Raw genomic sequence first — 22,403 nt, forward strand, 5'->3', positions numbered from 1 at the left:
AGGAAAAGAGACCTGGTGAGGTGTTTTATTTACAAAATTTATCAAAATAAAAGGTGTTTCGGTAGGTCAATCTTTTTGGTACTAGATATTGTTAGATTTGGACTGGGGGAGGCAAAGAAAGAGTCCAAACACTAGGTAATATGTTTTAAGGTTAATAATTAATGGGGGCCTTCCCTAACTGAGTACTAAGAAACAGCCTGGTCTCTTTAGTTCTAGACATTAGCAAGAAGACCACGAACCCCAGGACAAGACAAGAGACATGGGAAGTCCCCTCCATGCTCCCATCTTCCTGGTTGTATGCATCTTTATCCAGTCAAGTGCCTGCGGACAAGGCTTGGGGACAGGTAGGAATTTATCTTTTCTCTAGATTTTTCTTTCTTGAATGTGGTGCAGAGATTGACAGTGGGGGATGGAATTTGCTTCAGAGCACACGAAGTGGTTCTGTTATTGGCACCCGAGGCACCCAGCGCTGTGCAGCTAGATCTTTATAAGAGGGACTGGATTTCCAGAAAGCTGCTTGGAGAGAAGATGTTGTAAAAAAAATAATAATAATAAAAAATTAAAAAAAAGCCCTTGCAACTAGCAGTGCCATCTCTTGCAGGGTGATGTGAACACTGTGGGAGATTCCCGCAGCAGACAATGACCTGAAAGACTTGGGATCTTCCTAAGGGTTCATTTGGTTTCAAATTTGCCATTTTGGAGTGTGGTGTGCAGTCAAATGTTCTACCTTTCTGGAGTTGTGAGGTCGCCTTGCTGTCTCCGAAGAAGGGGACACAATTCCGAGTCCTGTTTCTAGTCCAGTCTGAAGTAGAGATGTCATTGCATGTTTCCTAGTCTTTAGTGTTCTAACAAAGCTTTTTTTCCTGAACTAAAGAGCCACCAGCAATCTATCTGTTTAGTCTGTTGCTTCGTAAACTTAACTAATGGCCAAGAATACTCTTATATGTTCCATTTCGCAGTGGGAGTCAGGTTCCTAGCTGAATGGTATGTTAGACCAGGAAATGACAGAGTTGAAATAACTGAACAATTTGACCAAATTAGACAGGAAGGATGGATGGCTTTGGAGACAGGGTCTACGCAGCTGTCTTAGTTAAGGTTTACTATTGTCGTGAAAAGACACCATGACCACAGCTACTCTTATAAAGAAAACCTTTAATTGAGGGTGGCTCGCTTACAGTTTCAGGGGTCCAGTCCATGATGATCATGAAGGGGAGCACAGCAGTGTGCAGGCAGACGTGGTGCTGGAGCTGAGAGTGCTACATCTCCAGGCAACAGGAAGTCATACTAACTGTCAAACTAAATGAAGTCTGAGAAAAAGATCTTAAAGTGTGCCCCCTCAGTGACACACTTCCTCCAATAAGAGCACACTTCCTCCGACAAGGCCACACCTCCTAATAGTGCCACTCCCTTTGGGGGCCATTTTCTTTCAAAACATCACAGTAGCCCAAGTTGGTCTCAACCCTGAGGTCCTCCTGAGCACTGAGATAACAGATTTGAACCTCTACATCCACCAGAGTCTTAGACTTTTCTTTCCTCAAAGGCTATGCTGGGGGCTGGAGAGATGTCTAGTGGTTAAGAGCACTGGCTGCTCTTACAGAAGACCCAGGTTCAGCTCCCAGCATCCACACCATGAAGCCCATTCACAATTCCCTGTAACTCCAGGGGATCTGACTCTCTTCCGCCACCACAGATGCTGGTACTTATGTGGTATACCGTCTTAGTTAGGTTTCTATTGTTGTGATAAGCACCATGACCAAAAAAAACTTGTGGAGGGGAGCATTTATTCCAGTTTACATGTCCCAACCATAAAGGGAAGTCACAGAGCAGGATCCTGGAAGCAGGAACTGAAGCCGAGACTTGGGAGGTGCAGGGCTTAATGGCTATGCTACTCCTGGGTTACTGAGCCTGCTTTAGCATCAAGGACCACTAGTCCAGGACTGGCACCACCCACAGTGAACTGAGCTCTCCGACACGATCATCAATCAGGAAAATGCACCAAAGAAGACTTGCCCACAGGGCGATCTGGTGGTGGCAATTTTTCATCTTCAGTTCCCTCTTCCAAAACAACTCTAGCCTGTGTCAAGTTGGCAAAACAAATCACACATGCACATGAGTACACACACACACACACACACACACACGCACACATGCATCTTTAAAAAAAAATCCTGTGCTTGAAAGGAGTTCAAAAAATTTGAGAATCAATAACTTTCTGATGTGTACCTGAAAATTCCAGAAAGCCCTTATGAAACATGGCTGTTCTTTTGAACTTATTATTTCATAGCATACATGAGTTATTAATTTCATATTATTACTTTTCATATTATCACCTACTAATCATTTTGTGTGCCACATATAATGCTAGCATTTTTCCTTGATCATCTTATTCTTAGTGTCCTGCCTAAAAACATCCCCCACATCATAATTTAGATCCATTCAAGTAAAAATCCTGATGATTTTTTGCTTTGTATTTTTATTGACTTCTATACTTGAATGAAAATATTAAAATATAAATAAGTTAGATCAGCTTGTAGCAACAGCACTGAAGGTCATTTTCTTGCTGTTTACCACATCTGTCAAAAGGGAGAATAAATATGGCCCCACAGAGCACACAACGTTGCCTACCAGAGAATCAGCCCGAAGATGTGAGGCCAGCTAAATTCTTGTAGAAACAGTGGGGAATTCTAGAATGAACTGATAGTTTTATCAATCTCTTGGTTCCTCTTTAGAGAGAGGGGGCAGGGTAAGACTAGGGGCCAAAACAAGAGCAATGTCTTTTCCACTCTTCAGGCAGAATTTTCTGAATAAGATGGAAACCTATAGCCGGGCGGTGGTGGCGCACGCCTTTAATCCCAGCACTCGGGAGGCAGAGGCAGGCGGATTTCTGTGAGTTCGAGACCAGCCTGGTCTACAAGAGCTAGTTCCAGGACAGGCTCCAAAACCACAGAGAAACCCTGTCTCGAAAAAGCAAAAAAAAAAAAAAGATGGAAACCTATATAAAATGAGTCTGGAGACAGAAGTTAGCTGAGAGAAAGAAAGGAGTGTTAACCATCCACCTATTCAGCTAACAACATTTTTCGAGATTTACTGGGTATTTGGGAAATGTGCAAATTGATGGAGAGCCAGGGACAAACATAATCCGCTCAGAAAGATGTGTGACAATTACTCAGATCATTTTATAACTACAGTGTGTCACAGACGTAATGGAGGCCAGGGTATAGTCAGAAACGAGCAGAGCAGATTTAGCTCAGGTCTAACCTCCAGTGGACGGAAGTGACAGAATTCTATGGAGCAGGTACTCTTTAATCCACACCCCAAAGCTAAGTCTGTACGTGGAGAGGGATGGCTGAGGAGGGGAAAGACTTTGAATTACAAAAATCACACGTGACCAGGAAGGCCCCTCCTGATCAATATGTCCATCTTTAGTCCCTGGGTTCACAATGGGTCAGGTTTTCTCTGCCTCTTGGCCAAGAACATTGTATTTGATTTTTACTAAAATATATAATATAGGGGCTGGAGAGATGGCTCAGAAGTTAAGAGCACTGACTGCTATTCCAGAGGTCTTGAGTTCAATTCCCAGCAACCACATGGTGGCTCACAGCCATCTATAATGAGATCTAGTGCCCTCTTCTGGCAAGCATACATGGAAGGAATGTTGTATGCATAATAAATAAATAAATCTTTAAAATGTATAATATATATTTATGTAATGAAATATATATAGAAAAAATATATAGCAGGACATCATACCTGGAGCTGCAGCACTGGGGAAGCAGGAGCAGGAGCACTGTTGTGAGTTTGAGGCCTACTTGAGCTATTTCACAAAAGGAGGGATGGCAGAGGGGGGGAGGGAAGAAAGAGCCTATATCATATGTCCTCAAAGAATGTCTGCAAACTGAGCTCACACCCCCAAAGCCTCCCTTGAGAACCTCTTAAACCTTAGCATGTCACACTGCCCTTTGGGGACTCTTTCCTTCAGGAGAAATCCCTTGAGGCAGCATTCTTTCATTTAGAGCTAAGGCCCATCTACACACTTCCACGTGGTGATACGTTCATTCATTCTCTTTGCTGGTGTCATTGTGTAACTACGCAACTTCATTCATCCATCCTACTGTCAGGTGTAGACCGCTATTGCCATTGAAACTTGGGACTTGGAAGTAATCCATGCTGAGTAGGTTTGGCCTCTACCCCACCCAACCTCCCACGTCTTGGCACTCTCTGGGTTTTTCTCAATGGTCTCCTCATCCCACTGTTTGTTTGGGTACTGGTTTATCCAAAAGCTGAGGGAAGTAGCGCTGATTAGCAGTGGGTGACCTCAGGACAGAGGGCGAGAGTCAGGACGCCTCTGGTACCAGGAAAGCAGAATTTTCTCTGCAGAATGCAAGCTCATCTGTCAACATGGCCTGGTACAATATCCTTCTAGGAAAACTGCAGGTCCACCAGCATCCCATGATGGAGCTCTCCAGCAAATGGCTCTCCATGGGGGTGACTTTGCCCTCCTGGGAACATCCAACAGTATCCAGAAGCAATTTTCATTGTACATCATGGAGAGAGCACTTTCTCCAGGCAGAGGCCAGGCATGCCACAACCATTCTGTTGTGCACGGGGTGGGGGTGGGGGATCCCACAACAATGCAGCATGGGACCCACAATGCTAAAGTCAACAATCAGCTTCAGGCTCATTGAGTAAAGCGCTTGTCACACAAGTCATGAGGACTAAGTTCAGATCTCCATATAAAGCCAGACAGGGTGGCACACGTCTGTAATCTCAACACTCCTGCAGAGGGGTGGGAGGTAGCCACAGAAGACTCCCCAGAATTAATTAACATGGTATACGCAATGGTAAAAAACAATGAGATCCTGTCTCATGTAAGAGAGAGAGCTGAGGACAAACACCTGAGGTTGTCCCCAGCCTCCACGCATACTCTGCACGCCCACACTCGTGCACATTCTACTTATGGAACTTTGGAGCTCTGAAGCAATCGACTGTGCTCCGTGTGAGTGTGCAGAAGCTCAGAATCCTTCTGTCTCTCTCAGGCACATTTCAGATCTCCAACCTTCCACGTTCTTAACGCCCATCCCTGCATTCCAACAGGAAGCTAAAAATAAAAATGACAGGGTAGAGATTGTAAAGATGAAGCTACAGGATTTGATTACTTCAATTCTGTTTCCTTACGTGACACCCATCCACTAAGGTTTTTTTGTTTGTGTTTAAAATTTACGAATTAAACAGATTGTGAACCGTAAAGTTTAAGAATACTTACTGTATTTGAATATCTTAAAGTTAGAATTTAATCTTCTTTTTATAAAAAAAAACTACCCATTTCTTTAAAACTAAAGAATGAGTTGAGAAAATAATTACTACTTTTGCAAAAATAATACTGCAAATATTTTTATATTATGGACAGAAGGGAATTAAAATGATCCATCTATATGTCAAATCCAATGTATGAGACGGCCCACTGAGAATAATGATGAGATCAGACATGGGTGTATATATTTTCTCCACCACAAAGTGGCATACAATGAGTCCCGAGTGTGGAAGAGCTCATTCCCAAGTGCCCATGCAAAAAAGGCACCTCGAGGGGGTTGCAATTGAGTGAGGTCTTGCAGGCTGGCATTGGGGGAAGAAGGAAGCAAGGCATTCGCCGTGCACCGGCATAGACTGGGAGCTCATAATGCACCTGCGTCTTTCAAGTTTGAATATCTTCTGAGTGTAAATTATCTAGAGGGAAGGAGGGAGAAATGGAGGACAAAGGGAGAACCAAGGTGATGGAGGAGAAGATGAGACATGGAAGAAGAAGAGGAGGAGGAGGAAGAAATAGAGGCAGGGGTGGGTGTGGGGGAGAAGACAGAGGACAGAAGAGAGAGAGAGCGTGTGTGAGCACATGCACGGAGCTAGGTAAATTGCAACAGACTGGACTCCACCACCAATGGTGGGATCCCAGGAATTGCTAAGTCCACCATTAAATTTAAATGCCTCCTACCAAAAGTTGCAGAAAGTTTGGAGGTTAGTAAAGATGGGATTATGGAATAAATCGCTTATTATAGACCCTGAGATGCTCATAGCTCAACACTGGCTATCTTTATTTAGCCCAGGTGGTGAGTTTCAGAATCCCAGCCCCGCCTGAGATGACAAGGCTGTGTGTAGGTTGGGGTTTGAGCAGGGGATGGAAGTTCTTTGCCTACTGGTAAAGGTTACCTCTTGGTAAATTGTAAAAGGGACCTATAACCTCAAAAAAGAAAGTTCAAAAGCAATTTATCTTGCTTCTTTTAAAAATAAGTGTAAGGAAATTTGACATGAAATAGCAGGGCAGAAAATAGGAAGGAATAGCTAGCATATTGAATCATTCTATGAACAGTCTGTTTATGTATCTTACTGGAGGTTGGGAGTTTGTTTGAAAGCCATGGTACGCTCTTTGGGGCAGGAGTGAGATTTTAATGCATAAGAATAAATGAAGGAAGGGAAGGAGGGAGGGAGGGGAAGAGGAAGGGAGACAGAGAGGCAGGCTGGCCTGATTGCCTACAATTAGTTTAGACTGGGGGGGGATCTCAGTGGTCATCTAGCATATGATTGAGTTTGATCTCCAAGTGGGAAGGAGATAGATCAACCTTGGGTTTGTCCTGACCACAGGGCCACTAGAAAAGAGGGATCTTGCACTGACAGTTCAGACCTGTTACCTCCGCTCACCTTTGCAGGCCCAGCCAGCTTCAGATTACTGCCCAAAAGGAACGGCTAATTCCTCCCTTATAACCACTTTTAGCGGAGGGAGGCAGAAATGCAATGTGTACCCCAGATGAGCACACCCAGGGTTGCACAGAAGCTGAGGATAGCTCCCAGCATTCTGCAGAAATCCCCCTTCCTCTTCAAGAGACTCTCCTACCCATCACCAAACACCCTGCCCCTGCAGCCCAGTGGGTCCAGAACCCTCCTGGTGGGTGTCACCTAGATAGGCAAGCCACAGACCAAAGGACAGACATGTGATTTTCACCCTGCCTGCCTCCCACCGGGACCTAGCACTGCGCAGGGAACAACTGCCGCGCCACTGAAGGCCTTGGGCCTGCAAACTGACCTAAAAACACAAATCACCCAGAGAGCGCTCAGCCAAAAGCCAAAATTGGGTATCTAGATTCCCACTACGGTCTTCCCCTCCCTCTGCCCTATTTAAGACACCAGCTGCCATGCCGGGTACTCACAGGCGACTCAGCAGGAAGACAGGCTGCCCTGATTTAGGCCTGGTTTACAGACAGAGCGGAGCAGTCCCAAATACATTCTCCAAGATTATATTTCTGACACCATACTGACGGAGTCTACACAGGGCAAAGGGGCCAGCGTTCTCACTGCCATAAAGATGGCTGGCCGCTGGTTCCAAGGAGAGTGTTTGTTTTAGAGTGGAGCCTTTTCAGTAAAGAACTGGGGTCCAGCCTGCCAGGGAATGGGGTTAGCTAGGGGTGGGCAGGACACCCAGATCCCTGTCAAGAGGCCACAGGCACCATAGCTGGATTTGAGCCGCAGTGGGAGATCCAATCCTGCATGGGGCAAAGGAGTCACACTAACTTGGGCAGTGTTGGGCCCCACAGGCACAGGTCTGGGGACCAAGACCAAAATATTGATATGCAGACTGAAGCGTCCTAGGGAGCCTGCTGGGTTACTCCAAAGAAAGTGCAGTTCTCAGTCATTGCCACTAGGGAGCGCAGTAACGTCTCCTTGGCTTTTGAAAAGGCAAAGCTATTTGCTGTCTACTATTCTGTTTATAATTCTACTTCCAAAAACACTCACGGTTCTTATTTCTCCCAATGGGGTTGGGGCTGGGGTGGGGGGATGGCGAAGAGACTCAAAGCAAGGGAAAGGGTGGTCTCCTTGCACACATTTTCACCTCTGCACTCTTATCTTCACATCCGCACGTATTAGCTCACTTTTGGGATCCACCCTCTGCTACCCAGTAGGGTGCGCGGAGGGTTTAGGAAAACACGTCCGTGACAGCGCAAGTCGTATTAACGTTCCAACAGTAGGTGAGAAAAGGGCAGTGTGCTTTGCTGGATTTGTCCTGTAATTACAATTGTGTGAACCTCTGTTTATTTGAAGTGTTGAAAGGGAAGAACATATTGGAAGAAAAATACACAGAAATGGCTCTACTTCCATTGAGTTTATATCTGAATTTTTATCTCTTCCAAATTTTATGTAAAATATAGTATAGTTACTTTAGTGATCTGAAGGATTTAAAAGTGTATCAGCTTCACTATAGTGGAATGCAGGGTTCGCCCAGAGCCGTGGAACTCTGGAAACACCTAGAGGATGTGTTAAGTGAAATTCCTGGGGACTGGAGAGACGGAGCAGGCAGAGACTCAAAGCGTTGGCTGCTCTCTCAAAGACACGAGTTCAGTTCCCAGCGCCCACACTATATGACTTACAACTGCCTGTAACTCCAGCTCTAGGAGACTGACACCCTCTTCTGGCCTCCTTGTGCAGTCCAAGTCACGTGTCGGGTGCGCGCACGCACATACGCGCGCGCACACACACAAAATAAATAATTTTTTTAAAAAGAGAGTTTCTTTTAAAATAAAGTAATAAATCAAGATTCCTAGCCATCCACAGAGCTCTGAGCTCAGCGGGCTTGGGGTGCAGCTGGTGCTCCGCATTTTGAAGACTTTCTGAGGGATATGCTGCTAGGATGCTGTCCTGGTTCCATTTCTGTTGCTGTGACCAAACATCCTGACAAAAAGCAACACAGTGAAGAGAGATGTTTCTTCAGCCCACCAGAACAGCGATGCCATGGTGGGGGATGCTCAAGGCAGCTAATTACATGATGCCCATCGCCAAGAGCGCAAAGAAACGCCAAGAGCTGCTTTCTCTATTCTTACACAGTCCAGGGCCCCTGCCTAAGAAATGGTGCTGCTCACAGTGGACCGGGTCTTCCCACATCAACTAACAATCAAGCAATCTCCACAGACACACCCACAGGCCACCCTGATCTAGACAGTTTCCCAATCAAGATTACCTTTCCCGGTGATTCTAAATTGTGTCGAGTTGACAATTAAAAACTAGCTACTGCAAGTGGAGGCCACGGAGACCCCACTAGAAAATCCCAGTCAACAGAAGAACAATCACCTGCTTCTGTCCCCCATCTTCCAAGATGAACCCCCAAGGTGGACCTGGCTTCATCTCTAACTCCAGACTAAAAAGCTGGGACTCAGTATGTATTAATTCTGTCCACTGACCTCCCTCACCAGTAGCTGTGACATAATTTACTTTTATCTATAATGGGCTTCTTTGGGACATTATATGCATGGACATATTTTGATCATATTTCACCACCATTACATTTTCTCTTTTCTTGTCTTTCTCTCACCCCTACTGATTCCCCTCATCTTCCCAACTAGTCCTCATTCGACGTGTGTGTGTGTGTGTGTGTGTGTGTGTGTGTGTGTGCTCGCTACAATGAGTTTCATTGAATTGCTTATACCAGCATGCGTGAGAAGTCATTTACAGGACCGTGATCATTTGCCAGAGGTTATAACACTAAAGAAAATGTCTCTCCTTCACCCAGAAATCACCAACTACATATTAACCCTCATAGAATGGTGGGCCTTGGGAGCTCCTCCCCTACCTCCATGAAAGAATGCTGGTGGGCCCAATTTTATATATATATATATATATATATATATATATATATATATATATCCCAAGGTGTTCATAAAAATGTGTTCTTCTAAAATAAAACATCTGCAAGCTGAAAAGAAAGTATTTCTTGAGGAGAAGCATCCAGGCTGAAACTCACTGGCGACGGGTAGATGAACAGTCAATTACAACAGCTCTGTGCCACTCCTTGCCACCCTGAAGTTCTGCTTGAGGACATTCTTTTCACATGAGTTGGGCATTAGCACAACATCTGGGCAGGGCCTGTGAGCGCGCAGAGGAGAAGATCTGCCCTGCCCATGATTAAGCACAACTTTCTAACTTCAGAGGTTCCAATTCCCTAGTTCTCAGAGGAACCAACGTAATGAAAGAAAAAAAATCTACTAATTTATATTGAAACATAAGATCAACAGCATCAAATGGTGGAGTTTATTAACCACCCACTGTGTTCCAAGCCCTGAGGTCAGTACAAAAATCACCATTTCCTTCCCACAAAGCCCCAGTCTCACGGAGTCCAACCCCGCAGAGGAATGTGTGTGACCACTTCAATTCAGTGTAGTAAGTGTACAAGCTTATGTAGTGCTGAGAGTTCTGAGGCGAGAATGGTCAGCCAAAGGGCATTTCAGAGGAGAGGTACTTGATTTGTGGGGGTTTTGTATTTGTTTTTAATGCGTTTGGAGCATTTGCCTGCATGTATGTCTGCACACTATGTTTGATGCAGTACCCAAGAATGCCGAAAGATGACATTGAACCCCCTGGAACTAGAGATAGACAGACATGAGCTGTCACGTGGGTACTGGGAGCTGAACCCAGGTCCTCCCCCTGAGCAGCCAGTGCTCTTAACCACGGAGGCATCTCTCCGGCCCTTGATTCACGTCTCAAAGTAAGAGACGTAGAAGAATGTCCCAAGGAAAACGTATAAACCAGTCTTGACTTCAAAGGTTGGGGGGGGGGGGGGAAAGGCAAATGGAATTGAGAATTCATGAGACTTAGGTATGGCCCAGAGTAAGACACAGAAAAGAAGTGAGCAGAAGCAAGGGCCTCCAAGCCCACCCTCAAAACCCTGACCCTGGCCCTGGAGGCTGTGCTACCCACAGGCAGGTTGACATTTGAGAAGAAGGTGCGTGCGGGCAACTTGCTAGCTGACTCCTCAGGAGCGTTATCTCCCAGCTGGTGGAGACCCTGGCCACTGTCTTCTGGAGAGCAAAGATATCAGCAGGAAAGGACAAGGGCGGGGCCCTGCGCTCCCCAGTTTTGCCATCTCACTGGGCCCTCACACAAACACTAGGCTCTTCCTTCAGCAAGCTCCAGCTCTGGGCGGATCAGAAGTATTCTTGTCCATTGCTATTCCAGCACTAAGTCACGGGAGGAGTTCCCATGAAACTGAACCAGGACATGTAGGAATCTTCCATCTTAAAAATCCCTTACTGGAAAAAGAGAACCATGTGCAAATTTCACAAGATACTAGCTTACTGACCAACAGCAATGTTACATCAAAACATTCACTCCCACCTGTATTAGCCAAACGAGTTCTTCCCGTAACCCTGTAGACAGGCACAAACACCCCAGTTTGCAGGTGTCGATGCTTGCCCGCTGTATTAGTTACTTCTGTCACGGCTGTGGCAAAAACACATGACAAAATGAACTTAAGGAAAGAGGGGTTTGTTTTGGCTCGCACTTTTACAGCCTGTGTGTCAGGGACAACACGGTAGCAGGAGCATAGGGCAGCTGGTGACAATGGACACACAGTCAGGCAGGAGAGAGAGAGACAATGCTGGTGCCCAGCTTGATTTCTTCCCTTTTATTCAGTCTGGGACCCAAGGCTGTAGGATGGTGCTGCCCACATTTAGGGTAGGTATTTGCACCTCAATTAACCTAGTCTAAAACTCCCTTCTAGTCATGCCCAGAGGTGTGTCTAGGTGGCTTTAGGTACTGTCAAATTGACAATCTTAACTATCACAACAGCAATTTATACCAAACGATGTGGGGTGCCCTTCTGTACGTGTGTTGCTTTTATTGGATGATGAGTAAAGCAGCCAAGGGAGGTTTCTTTGGCTTTCTGCAGCAAGAAAAGGGGAGGGGTTGAGGCTGCTTAGGAGAACTGGGCTTGTGTTGATGAGTCTACAGAAGGCCCAGTAAGCAGAGAAATTCTGGGCTAGATTCCATCAAAAGAGAAGGCAAATCTGAGGCCAGGCAATCATCCCTGACTAATTATTACACCAAGTCAAGCATGACCTCATAGGTGAGGTGGGAAGATGAAAAGGAGACTGAGCCGAGGTTTGCAGTCTGAAGGACAGAATCCAGGGCAGCAGGCTTGCTGGGTAACCCTCTACCTCCGAGCTACACCCCCAAGTCTTGAGCTGAGGTTGTCACAGGAGCATCCATCACACATGCCTATAGTCAGAGGAAGGGATGGTTTCATGACGGTTGGGACCTCCACAGCCCCCATCTCTGTCCTAACACAGAGATGGAGGATTCCTACCTACCTGCTATACCCTGTAAATGTTGTGTGTGCTCAGCTGGCTTCTTGGGACCTGGCTGCAGGTGAGGTGAACTGTTGTTTCTTTGTTTTCATGTCCTCTCACATAAAGGACTCCAGGGGATGTCTGCAGAGCCTCCCATCCCCTCTTTGCTCCCTGCCCAGCCTGTAGCGCTCCCTTTACCTCCAATGTGCTTGAGAAATGAGCCCGCTCCCTTCTGCACTGACATCCTAGGTGTCCTCTGGGTAATTCAGTGGCTGTCATGGTGCAAGGAGACCCACAGTGCTCACATCCCCCGGGTTCAGTACTTTACATGACAGGGAAAGGGGAGAACAGAGGGGAGGGGGTTCTGTGTCTAATATGACCTTGTGCCCTGATGTAACCCTGCATGACTCAACTGCTTGAGGGCTTCAGTTCCCAGACAAAGGCGTGATTCTGTGTGAACTGTATAAGCACTCAATGACCAGAACTCCATGTCTTCGTCAATACTCTCTGGAATCGACACGCATCAGTTTTTGACCAAGTGCAAATGAGGACAGTTTAGATTTGATGCTCTGGGGGAAGGGGCTCTTACACTGCTTCAATGGAGTAGAATCAAGATGTGCAAAATGACAGTGCTGCTCTTCTTCAGATTCATTTACTTTTAGTTTATGTGTATGTGTGTTTTGCCTGTCTGTGCACCATATGTGTGCAGTGCCCGCAGAAGCCAGAAGAGGGTGTCCAATACCCTGGACCTGGAGTTAGAGATGGTTGTTAGCTGTAACACGGGTATTAGGACTTGAACTCAGGGCCTCTGGAAAGGCAACCACTGCTGAGCCATCTCTCCAGCCCAGGCAGCTACTATTTTTTTAAAATATTTATTTGTTTGTTATATATGCAGCATGTTTGCCTGCACACCAGAAGAGGGCACCAGACCTCATTACAGATGGTTGTGAGCCACCATGTGTTTGCTGGGAATTGAACTCAGGACCTCTGGAAAAGCAGTCAGTGCTCTTAACCTCTGAGCCATCTTATCATCTGAAATGCCTTTTCTTTTCAGCTAATATAAGGATCCACACTGTGAAATAGGTATTATTGACCCTCTTCTACAGATGGGGACATAGTAGCTCAGAGTCATGAAGTCACTGCTATGACTAACACAGCTAAGGAGTGGCCAAGTCACTAGTCACAGCCAGACCCGTCTGACTCAACCTCCCAGCCTTCCAGCAAGCCTAGAACTGCTTCCCTGATTCAGTCTGGGAGATGGGACAGGAGGCATCTCCTGGGGTCCCCAGGAGAGCACCTTAGCCTTTAGTGCATCCATTCTATTGTGTATGTCAAGGAACTGGGGACATATTCTGACCCTCTAATGCTCAGCTGAGCTACTTAGGGGTGACAAGCAGAAACAACCTCAGTGGCCCAGGAGCAGAGTCATCCACACACAAAGTCCCAGTACTCCCTCCCCTCAAATTCCATCCTAGCCTGTAGCTCCCAGGAGTCAAGTTGGAACAAGATATGAGCACTAATCCCAGAGGAAGGAGCCACCCTGGATCAAGGGCGGACATTGTAGGCCCGTGTTAAGGTGACCATGCTTTCTCCAGAGGGTGCCACCCAAGAGTCCTCTAGGTCCAGTTCTATGAACTGAGCTGGATCCTCATGGCCTCTATGGTTTAGTTAGTGAACACAGGGACGTCTGCTCTGAGAATAACCTTCTTGCCAATCATTCAACTTGCTCAACTGTCCCGTCATTAAGTAATCCTTGCCACCGCCATCAGTCACACATAGGGACACAGACTAATGAGTTATCAGTGTCTTTGTTACTTTACATGTGTATGATATAATACCTGACAGGTGCCCTTACAGGGGAGAAAGGCTTTATGGGATTCCAGCTTGAGGTTACAGCCCGTTGTGATGGGGGAGGCATGGTGACAGGAGCTTGACCAGGCAGCTGGTCACATTGTGTCTACAGTCAAGAAGTAGAACCCTATAAAGGCCTGAACTGGCTCACATTTTCCTGTTTTTACAATCCAGGATCCCAGTCCAAGGAATGATGTCAGTGGTGTGTCCCAACACCTCAATTAAGCTTATCACGGTAACCACCTCCATTGTAGGCAGGTAAAGAGTTGAGAGGTGATGTTAGGAGCTGCCCAAGCAGGAGAAACTCCAAGCACCCTCTCAGGAAGGGACACCCACCTACCTACCACCCCCGAATAACTAAAAAAAAAAAAAAGCCACACTCGGGATGACTGTGGATACTATCAACTTCCCAGAGATGGAGCCACCCACGATATGTGTGCCAGGTCTTATGCTAGACTCCAGCAAGATTATTGAACATTCAGAGTGTTTTCTGCCAGAACTGTCATAACAAAGAGCTACAGGCTGGGTGGCTTACATACGGAAATTGTTTATCTTGTGGTTCTGTGATGTGGGAGTGATTTCTTATTAATAAAGAAACTGCCTAGACCCATTTGATAGGCCAACCCTTAGGTAGGCGGAGTAAACAGAACGGAATGCTGGGAGAAAGAAGCTGAGTCAGTGAGTCGCCATGATTCTCCCACTCCAGACAGACGCAGGTTAAGATCATTCCTGGTAAGCCAGCTCGTGGACTACACAGATTAATAGAAATGGGTTAGATCAATATGTAAAAGCTAGCCAATAAGAAACTGAAACTAATGGGTCAGGCAGTGTTTAAAAGAATACAGTTTCCGTGTAATTATTTTGGGTAAAGCTAGCCGGGTGGCGGGACACAGCCCGCCACTCCGTACTTCAACAGAGTGGCGCCCCCAACGTGCTAATGAACTCCACGTAAAACCTGAGAGGGCTTAAAAAGGAGAGAAAGAGAATTTAAGACAGCTTTTTGCTGTTTCTGGGTTGCATGCCGCAAAGAAATATTCCTGACTCAGCAGCAGGAAAAAACTGGCTGTTTTAAAATGCCGGTTTTCTGGGCTGTGCCGCCATTGCGATCTCTGTCTTGATCCTGCGGGAGACAGAGGTTTTAAATGAAGCATTTGGAATAATGTGCTACGGCTTGCTTGATGGCAATGTGGACTGCTGTGTGCCTGAAACTGTGTGTGGCTCAGAGGCACCAAATGGCTCTGAGGCGGGAGCGGCTTGGTTTGGCTCCACCATGATGAACTGTGCTGGTCTCAGGCAGGAACTACCGTAATTACCATAAAAACAGCTCAATTAAGGTTTAGACTGGGCAGAAAACAGGCTGTACCTTATTACCGTATTACCTGTACATGGTGCAACTTAAGTTTTTAAGAACTGCTTAACATTTTAAGAAATGCTCCTGGATAGTAAAAAAAAAAATTACAGATTCACAATAAAACAGATTCAGACATAAAAGACCACACTGTTGGATGAATGTACGTAGGCTTGAAAGAGAGAAGAAAAAAATATATAGAGAATAAATTTAATGGTTTAAAAGAAAAAGGTAAAGTCTTTAAAGAGACAGAGTACAGATAGTTAAGAGATTAAAAGAAGTAAATAAAAATAAGCCACGTAAAAATGGAAAATTCACAGAGAGTCTGGATTATGTACATTGTGCTTTCTTTAAAATTTTTGACTATAAAGGAGCTAACTACAGAGAGACATTTCATTACATGGGCTGCTAAGCTAAACCAGAATGGATATAAGGGTATTACGATTTCAAAATTTGGGTTTAAGAATATGATGCTTTGGAGAGGGTCTTCTTTTGTTTTCACAGAGGACCAGACCCTGTGGATTTCTTCTATTACAATTTGGTATGATAGACCACGCCCTCCTGAAAGGTTGTTGTGAACATCTTCAGAAAATTGCTTCGCTCAACTGCCAACTGAGATGAAACTAGCACACAGGTTATACCATGAAAGACCTGATTAACAGCGCCCCCATTCAGCAGGAAGCAGTTTGGAGAGAAAAAACTGCGCCCATGTTCCCAAAATATTGTTTATAAATGTTCTTTTACATTTAAAGGGGGAAATGATATAGGTATGAGTAATTTGCATTGGTGTGGATTTTACAGTCAATTTTGTTATATGTATATGTATTTCTGATCTTGATTAAGGTATTGTGATTGTGTAGTTCATTTAAAAATGTAATGTATAATTAAAAAATATAGGTTAATGGTTAATCATCAATAATAGTCAAGCTTGTAGTCATGTTAGTTAGATTTTCTAGATATATAGAGATACATTTCAGTTAGATAGACATTCTTCATATCTTTCAAAGACTGCAGAATATGGCATTTAATGTTTTAATAACTTAGGACTTTTCATGACAATGAGACATATCTGCTCCTGGTGGCACCAATCTACTTCGAGAGGAAGATGGGCATCAAAGAGGATCCTTATGGAGTTTGATAGCCATTTGGGCAAGAAACTGCTCTTGCCTGGACTGTTGCATAAAATGGACACAGAGAACCCACAGAGAGAGGACTGCTGAACTTGCCTAAGGTCTTTTGGGGTTCATGACTCATGAAAGAGTCTGCGAGATATTCTGCAGGACACAGCAGATAGTGACTGAACTGTCTTTGAAATTTCCTGCTTCATGGAAATGTCTGCTGGATACTATGGGCCTGAAGGCTGAAGATGGATGCCCCAACCATACAAAAGAACTTTGGGTGACTGTCCAGGCAGCAAGATGTCTCTGTCATTTCTAGAGTTTTCTTATTTCTTGTTTACTTAGGTAGTATTATATCCTTCTGGAGTCTTTGATGGAGTTGAAGAATGAATAGATAGTTATAGTTTTCCTTAGTTATGATAAAAGATATAAATATTGTAACTGTAATTCTTGCTTGATAACTGTTTTGCTATATGTAATTTTACTATGTTAAAGTTAAAGCCTTTCTTTTTTGTTTAAACAGAAAAAGGGGAAATGATGTGGGAGTGATTTCTTATTAATAAAGAAACTGCCTAGACCCATTTGATAGGCCAACCCTTAGGTAGGCGGAGTAAACAGAACGGAATGCTGGGAGAAAGAAGCTGAGTCAGTGAGTCGCCATGATTCTCCCACTCCAGACAGACGCAGGTTAAGATCATTCCTGGTAAGCCAGCTCGTGGACTACACAGATTAATAGAAATGGGTTAGATCAATATGTAAAAGCTAGCCAATAAGAAACTGAAACTAATGGGTCAGGCAGTGTTTAAAAGAATACAGTTTCCGTGTAATTATTTTGGGTAAAGCTAGCCGGGTGGCGGGACACAGCCCGCCACTCCGTACTTCAACAGTTCTGGAAGGGAGACACCCATAATCAAGATGTCCATAGGGTCTGCTTCTCTGGAGTGGTCGCCTCAGTTCTCTGATGTGTTCATCTGCCCCACCCCATGCCCCATGGTTCTATTTCCTATCCCCTCCCCCCACCTCCCATGAGCATGAGTGTATATGCACATGTGTACATGCAGGGGTTCATGCATGTGTATGTATGCACAGGCCAAAAGAAGTCTCAGGTGTCATTCCACAGGTGCCACCTACCTTTTTTGCTGTTATTGAGAAAAGGTCTCTTGTTGTCCTAGAACCCACCAAGTAGCTTAGGTTGGCTTGTTTCTACTGATAGTTCAGGCCTGATTTCCTTTTTAGTGTAAGTCCTCATGTTTGCCTGTGAAGCACTTGGCTACCTGAGCCATCTCTCCAGTCCCTACTCTCTTCTTCTAAGGTCATGGGTCACATAAGATTAGTGTCTACACCAATGACCTCATTTAACCCAAATCAGCACTCTAAAGACCCTACCTGCCTGTCTGCACTTTTCACTTTTTGATGTCTCTTGAGGCAACACAGGTCCTCTAATCAGGATCCTGGGCTACAGATGAGGATGCTGTAGACATCATACATATATCTTTCTTTTATAGGCGCAATGACAAATCCTGGGAGAAAAGAGGCTTAGATACATTCATGACATTGGTCAGAGAGTAGTAGGTCCCTACCAGACCCAAGCGGGGTCCTTTCCTGGCAGGGTGAGAAGTGATAGTCCAGCTATGCAGGAGCCAGCTGGCTGCTGATAGGGAGGGGGGCAGCCCCCTTTCAGCAAAGTGTTCAAGACCTGCTGGCAGCTCCAGCAGTAACTGGCAGGAACCCAGGAAGGAGTGTTTATCTGGCTCACACAGAGGGGGAGTGATAAACTCACTCTCTGGCACGGACCCAAAATGAAACACCATCTACTGAGGGTGTGTGTGGCATGAACCCAAAACCGTACACCCTGCCTTGAGAGCGGTTTCTCCCCTGTGTTCACCCAGCCCGGCATCAGCCAAGGAGAAAGGGCCCAAGGCCGTGTGCCACCCTCCTCTGGAATGCCTTGCCTCCTCTCCCCAAACTCCTGCAAAGCCCAGAAGGAGCCCAAGAGCAGAGCAGGGTTGGAAGAGTACCCTCCCACACTCTGGGATCCTGTGCCTAGGCTAGGGCTCCTGATCTGCCAGAGACAAGCAACTCAACGGATATAAAACAGGGAATCTGGGGAGATAGCGCTGTCAATAAAGTGCTTGCCTCATGAACCTGAGGATATGGGTTCCACCCCCAGAACACATGTAAAGAAAGACAGGGTGTGGTGTACACCTGTAATCTCAGAGCTGGAGAGGAAGACCCAAGCACACCTGGGAGACTCTGTGGCCAGCAAGCCTAACCTAAGCCCGTGAAAGAACCTGTATCAAAGGAGGTGGACAGTGTTTCTGATGATGACAAGCAAGGGGGTTCTACTGCCTCCACATGCACACCATACACACGCTCACATGTATATGCAAGCACACACACATGCTCACATTCATACACATGCACACCATACACATGCTCACGTGCATACGCATGCACACACACTCATATGCATACACATGCACACCATACACACACTCATGTGCATACACATGCACACATACACGCTCACATGCATACACATGCTCACATGCATATACATGCACACACATGCTCACATGCATATGCATGCACACACACGCTCACATGGATACACATGCACACCATACACATGCTCACGTGCATACGCATGCACACACACATGCTCACATGCATACACATGCACATACACACATGCTCACACATATGCATGCTCACACACACACAGAGAAGCATAATAAAAAGAAATAAATTGTGGGTTCCTGGGAAAGATTCTAGAAAGCCCAAAAGAACATGTGTGGGATCTAGAGACCTGAGTTGTGTCCTGGCTGTGCCAGCTTACACCGGTGGTTATGGGCCAATCACTTATAAATCTTTGGACCTCATGTTCATTCATGATGAGGTGACCAGTGAGAGCCCCCTAGGCTGTTTTGAGGATGAAATAAGATGAAATGCTTTGCAGTTATTCCTTGATGGTTGTGAAACAAACATTTGCAAGTGTGTTTACCAAGTAGTCTGCGCCTGGGAACTCGCCTGATTCATGTGCCGTCCCCAAGGTGCTTCCCACCTTTTGTTGCAAAAGTTGAAATAGATGAAGAAGTTTAAAGGATGTTGAATTAGCATATTCCCTCCAGACAGTTCAGTAATTGTTAACATTTCCCTGTATTTGCTCTCTCTCTCTCTCTCTCTCTCTCTCTCTCTCTCTGTCTCTCTCTCTCTCTCTCTCTCTCTCTCTCTCTCTCTCTCGTGTGTGTGTGTTTGTGTGTGTGTGCGTGTATGTGTGACTTGTAAACCAACTGAGAGGAGCAGGAGACCAACATAGGCACACACACACACACAACCTTAAAATTATAGACACCACAATATTTGAATTTTTTCAGTATGTATGCTTATGTGATGTGCACATGAGTTTATCTGTTTGCATGATGTGTGTGCACTATGCACATGTATGAAAATATATGTAGAGACTCAAGATTGACATCAAGTGTCTTCTAGATTATTCTCCACATTGTATATTGTGGAAGGTTCTTCTCACTGAATCTAGAGCTCACTTGACTAGACCACTCAGCCAGTTTGCTCTGAGGATTTCTTGTCTTGGCCTGGCCTCTATTGGGATTGCAAATGAGCTTTCATTCCCGGTTTTCACATGAGTTCCTGGAGTTCTAAACTCTGGTCCTTAAACCTGGTAGGGGGAAACACTTTATGTGATGATTTTATATTATCCAGTATCTTGTCCACATTCAAATTTCTCCTTTCAAGAATCTTCTCTTTGGTATTTTTCCTAACAGGATCCAGTCAGGATTCCCTTGTCGCCTCTTGGGTCTCTCTGGTGTGCTTGGCACCCACTTGAGTGCTTGGTACCCACAGTGGCACACAAATGCGCTGCCCATAGTCTTCCACGGCCCCTGGCTTCTTGCTCTTTCATTATCTACCTTGTATATCTTTCCCTGGATGGGGAGCAGCGCCTCCAGGACAGGGCCTGTCTTCACCCCCCAGACTTGCAGGCCCAGTATACAGTAAACTAGAGGCAAATAACTGTGGAATAGTTGCCTCGTCAGGGCATGGGAGGCGATGTTCACTTTTAAAAGCAAGTGAGTTTCATGTCATTTCACTGGTAAATCCCATACCCACGCTAGACGTGAAAACACCCTAGAGGCACAGAGGACCCAGCTCAGGTCTGGTCTTACTCTCCCACGTAGAACCAGAGTTCTCTCCTGAGCATATGAGCAACTGCCTGTGCTCCTGTTATGGATCTCACAGACGTCCTTTGGGTTTCTACGGAGCCAGGAAACCACTTCCGGATGATCAAGGGTTGAAAAAAGCCTTCTCTCTTGATGTGTGTTGTTTGTCTGCCTGTCCATCGCCACTGTGTTCACTGCCTTTATGGGAGTCTGAAGCTTCTCCCCCCACCCCCACCCCCACCCACCCACCCACCCCCGGGCTTCAGATGTTGCTCTCAAAGCAGCACTTCTCAAACTTCCCCATGCACGTGGCCCGCCTAGGGAGCTTGCTGTAGCCAGGGACTCTTCCTATCAGATCTGAGATGATCTGAGATGCGCTTCACAGGCCTGCACATCTGACTAGCGTGTGAGCGACGCTAATGTTGTGGGTCCCCAAAGAACACTTTGGGAAGCAACATTCCAAGGTGTAATTAGCCTAGTGGAAAATGAAGATATTCTAAAGAGGCATTTGTGTCTCTCCATCTATTAGACTATTGAAACAATGGACCCCAAGAAACAGGAGTGCCGCCCCCACCCTCCAGGATTCTCATGTGGGGAGAAGGGAAAGGCACCAGCCAGAAGGGAGAACTTGTCTCCAAGACAGAGACGTACAACTTCTCAGACCATCTTACAGGACGAGACAGAAGCCCAGACAATGATGATCATTGTGGGCCACGCCTTTAGCAGGACGGCTAAATACATATATCCTTGGCTGGTGTGAAACTATAATCTCACTTTAGGGCCCCAACTATTGGAGTGGGGTCACTGGATCTCTTCGTCCCTCTTCCCAATGTGTCCACATTAAACAAAGCTCCTTTTTCTGTTTTTTTATTATTAATTTTTCTACTTCAATTGACTTCTCAGAGAGGGATGACCCCATTTGGCTTGTTGGGGCATAGAGTTTGCCCTCAAGTTCAGTAACAAGGAAACAGTAACTGGCTCCCGTTGTGACTTCGAAATTAGACCCACTAGTAGACTCCAGGCAACGTGTGTGCAAGGGAGGGGCCCAGGGAAGGGAAGAAATGCAAAGAAATATAAAACTCAGCCCCCTGACTCAAAGCCGCCTGCAAAGGCTTTAGTATGGCTAGGACTTTGCCTGAATCAGAAGCTTCACTCTTGCAACAACTTCGAATCTGTAAAGGGTGTGTGTGTGTGTGTGTGTGTGTGTGTGTGTGTGTGTGTGTGTGCGCGCGCACGCGCACGCGCGTCCGTGTTGGTGCTCGGGTATGTGCATGTTTGGAGTCCAGAGGAGGATATCCGGTGTCCTGCTCTATAACTCTGGCTCACTCCCTTGAGACATGGTATCTCACTGAATCTAGAGCTAGCCACCGGCATCAAACCCCAGCAATGACAAGCAATGACAATAAAATATTCTTTATTGAGTTGAACCCTCTAAGCGGGGACCCAGCAGCTTACCTCTCCAGGGGCAGTCTGGACCAGCGTTCCAGCGGTTATAGATGGCAGTGGGGGATGGTAGCGGGTGTGTGGAGGCTGCTGGGGAGTCTCTGGAGCTTGGTGGGTGGGATTGGAGGAATGGGGAGTTCCTCCCTGGACAAGGGCCTAGAGTGCTGAACCCTGTAAGTGGGGACCCAGCACACCAAACCCCAGCAATTACAAAGGATAGTTTAAAATATTTTTATTTATTCTTTGACAATTTCATACATGTAGACAATGTATCTTAATCACATCCATTCCAACCCTCCCTCCACTACCCCCAGGTATCCCCGAACCTTCCCCTTCCCACTTCATGTCCTCTCTAAAGGATATG

At 45.8% G+C, this 22,403-nt stretch overlaps 1 protein-coding gene across 3 annotated transcripts in view; it reads left to right on the plus strand.

The window, feature by feature from the left end:
- The first annotated feature begins 203 nt into the window (after window positions 1–203).
- The window catches only part of Lipc (lipase C, hepatic type), a 138,642-nt gene continuing 116,442 nt past the window's right edge, over window positions 204–22,403 (plus strand). For 2 of the 3 annotated variants that reach the window (XM_041679912.1, XM_041679910.1), the window contains exon 1: window positions 211–344. In XM_041679912.1, the coding sequence (XP_041535846.1) occupies window positions 260–344 (85 nt within the window). In that variant the 5' untranslated portion in view covers window positions 211–259. Of the gene's footprint in view, window positions 345–22,403 lie in introns of all 3 variants that reach the window. The other variant, XM_041679909.1, reaches the window with a different exon arrangement.

This window comes from Microtus oregoni, unplaced genomic scaffold (assembly GCF_018167655.1).
Source record: "Microtus oregoni isolate MIOR12 unplaced genomic scaffold, Mior012 000032F_ref0000030, whole genome shotgun sequence".
NCBI lineage: Eukaryota > Metazoa > Chordata > Mammalia > Rodentia > Cricetidae > Microtus > Microtus oregoni.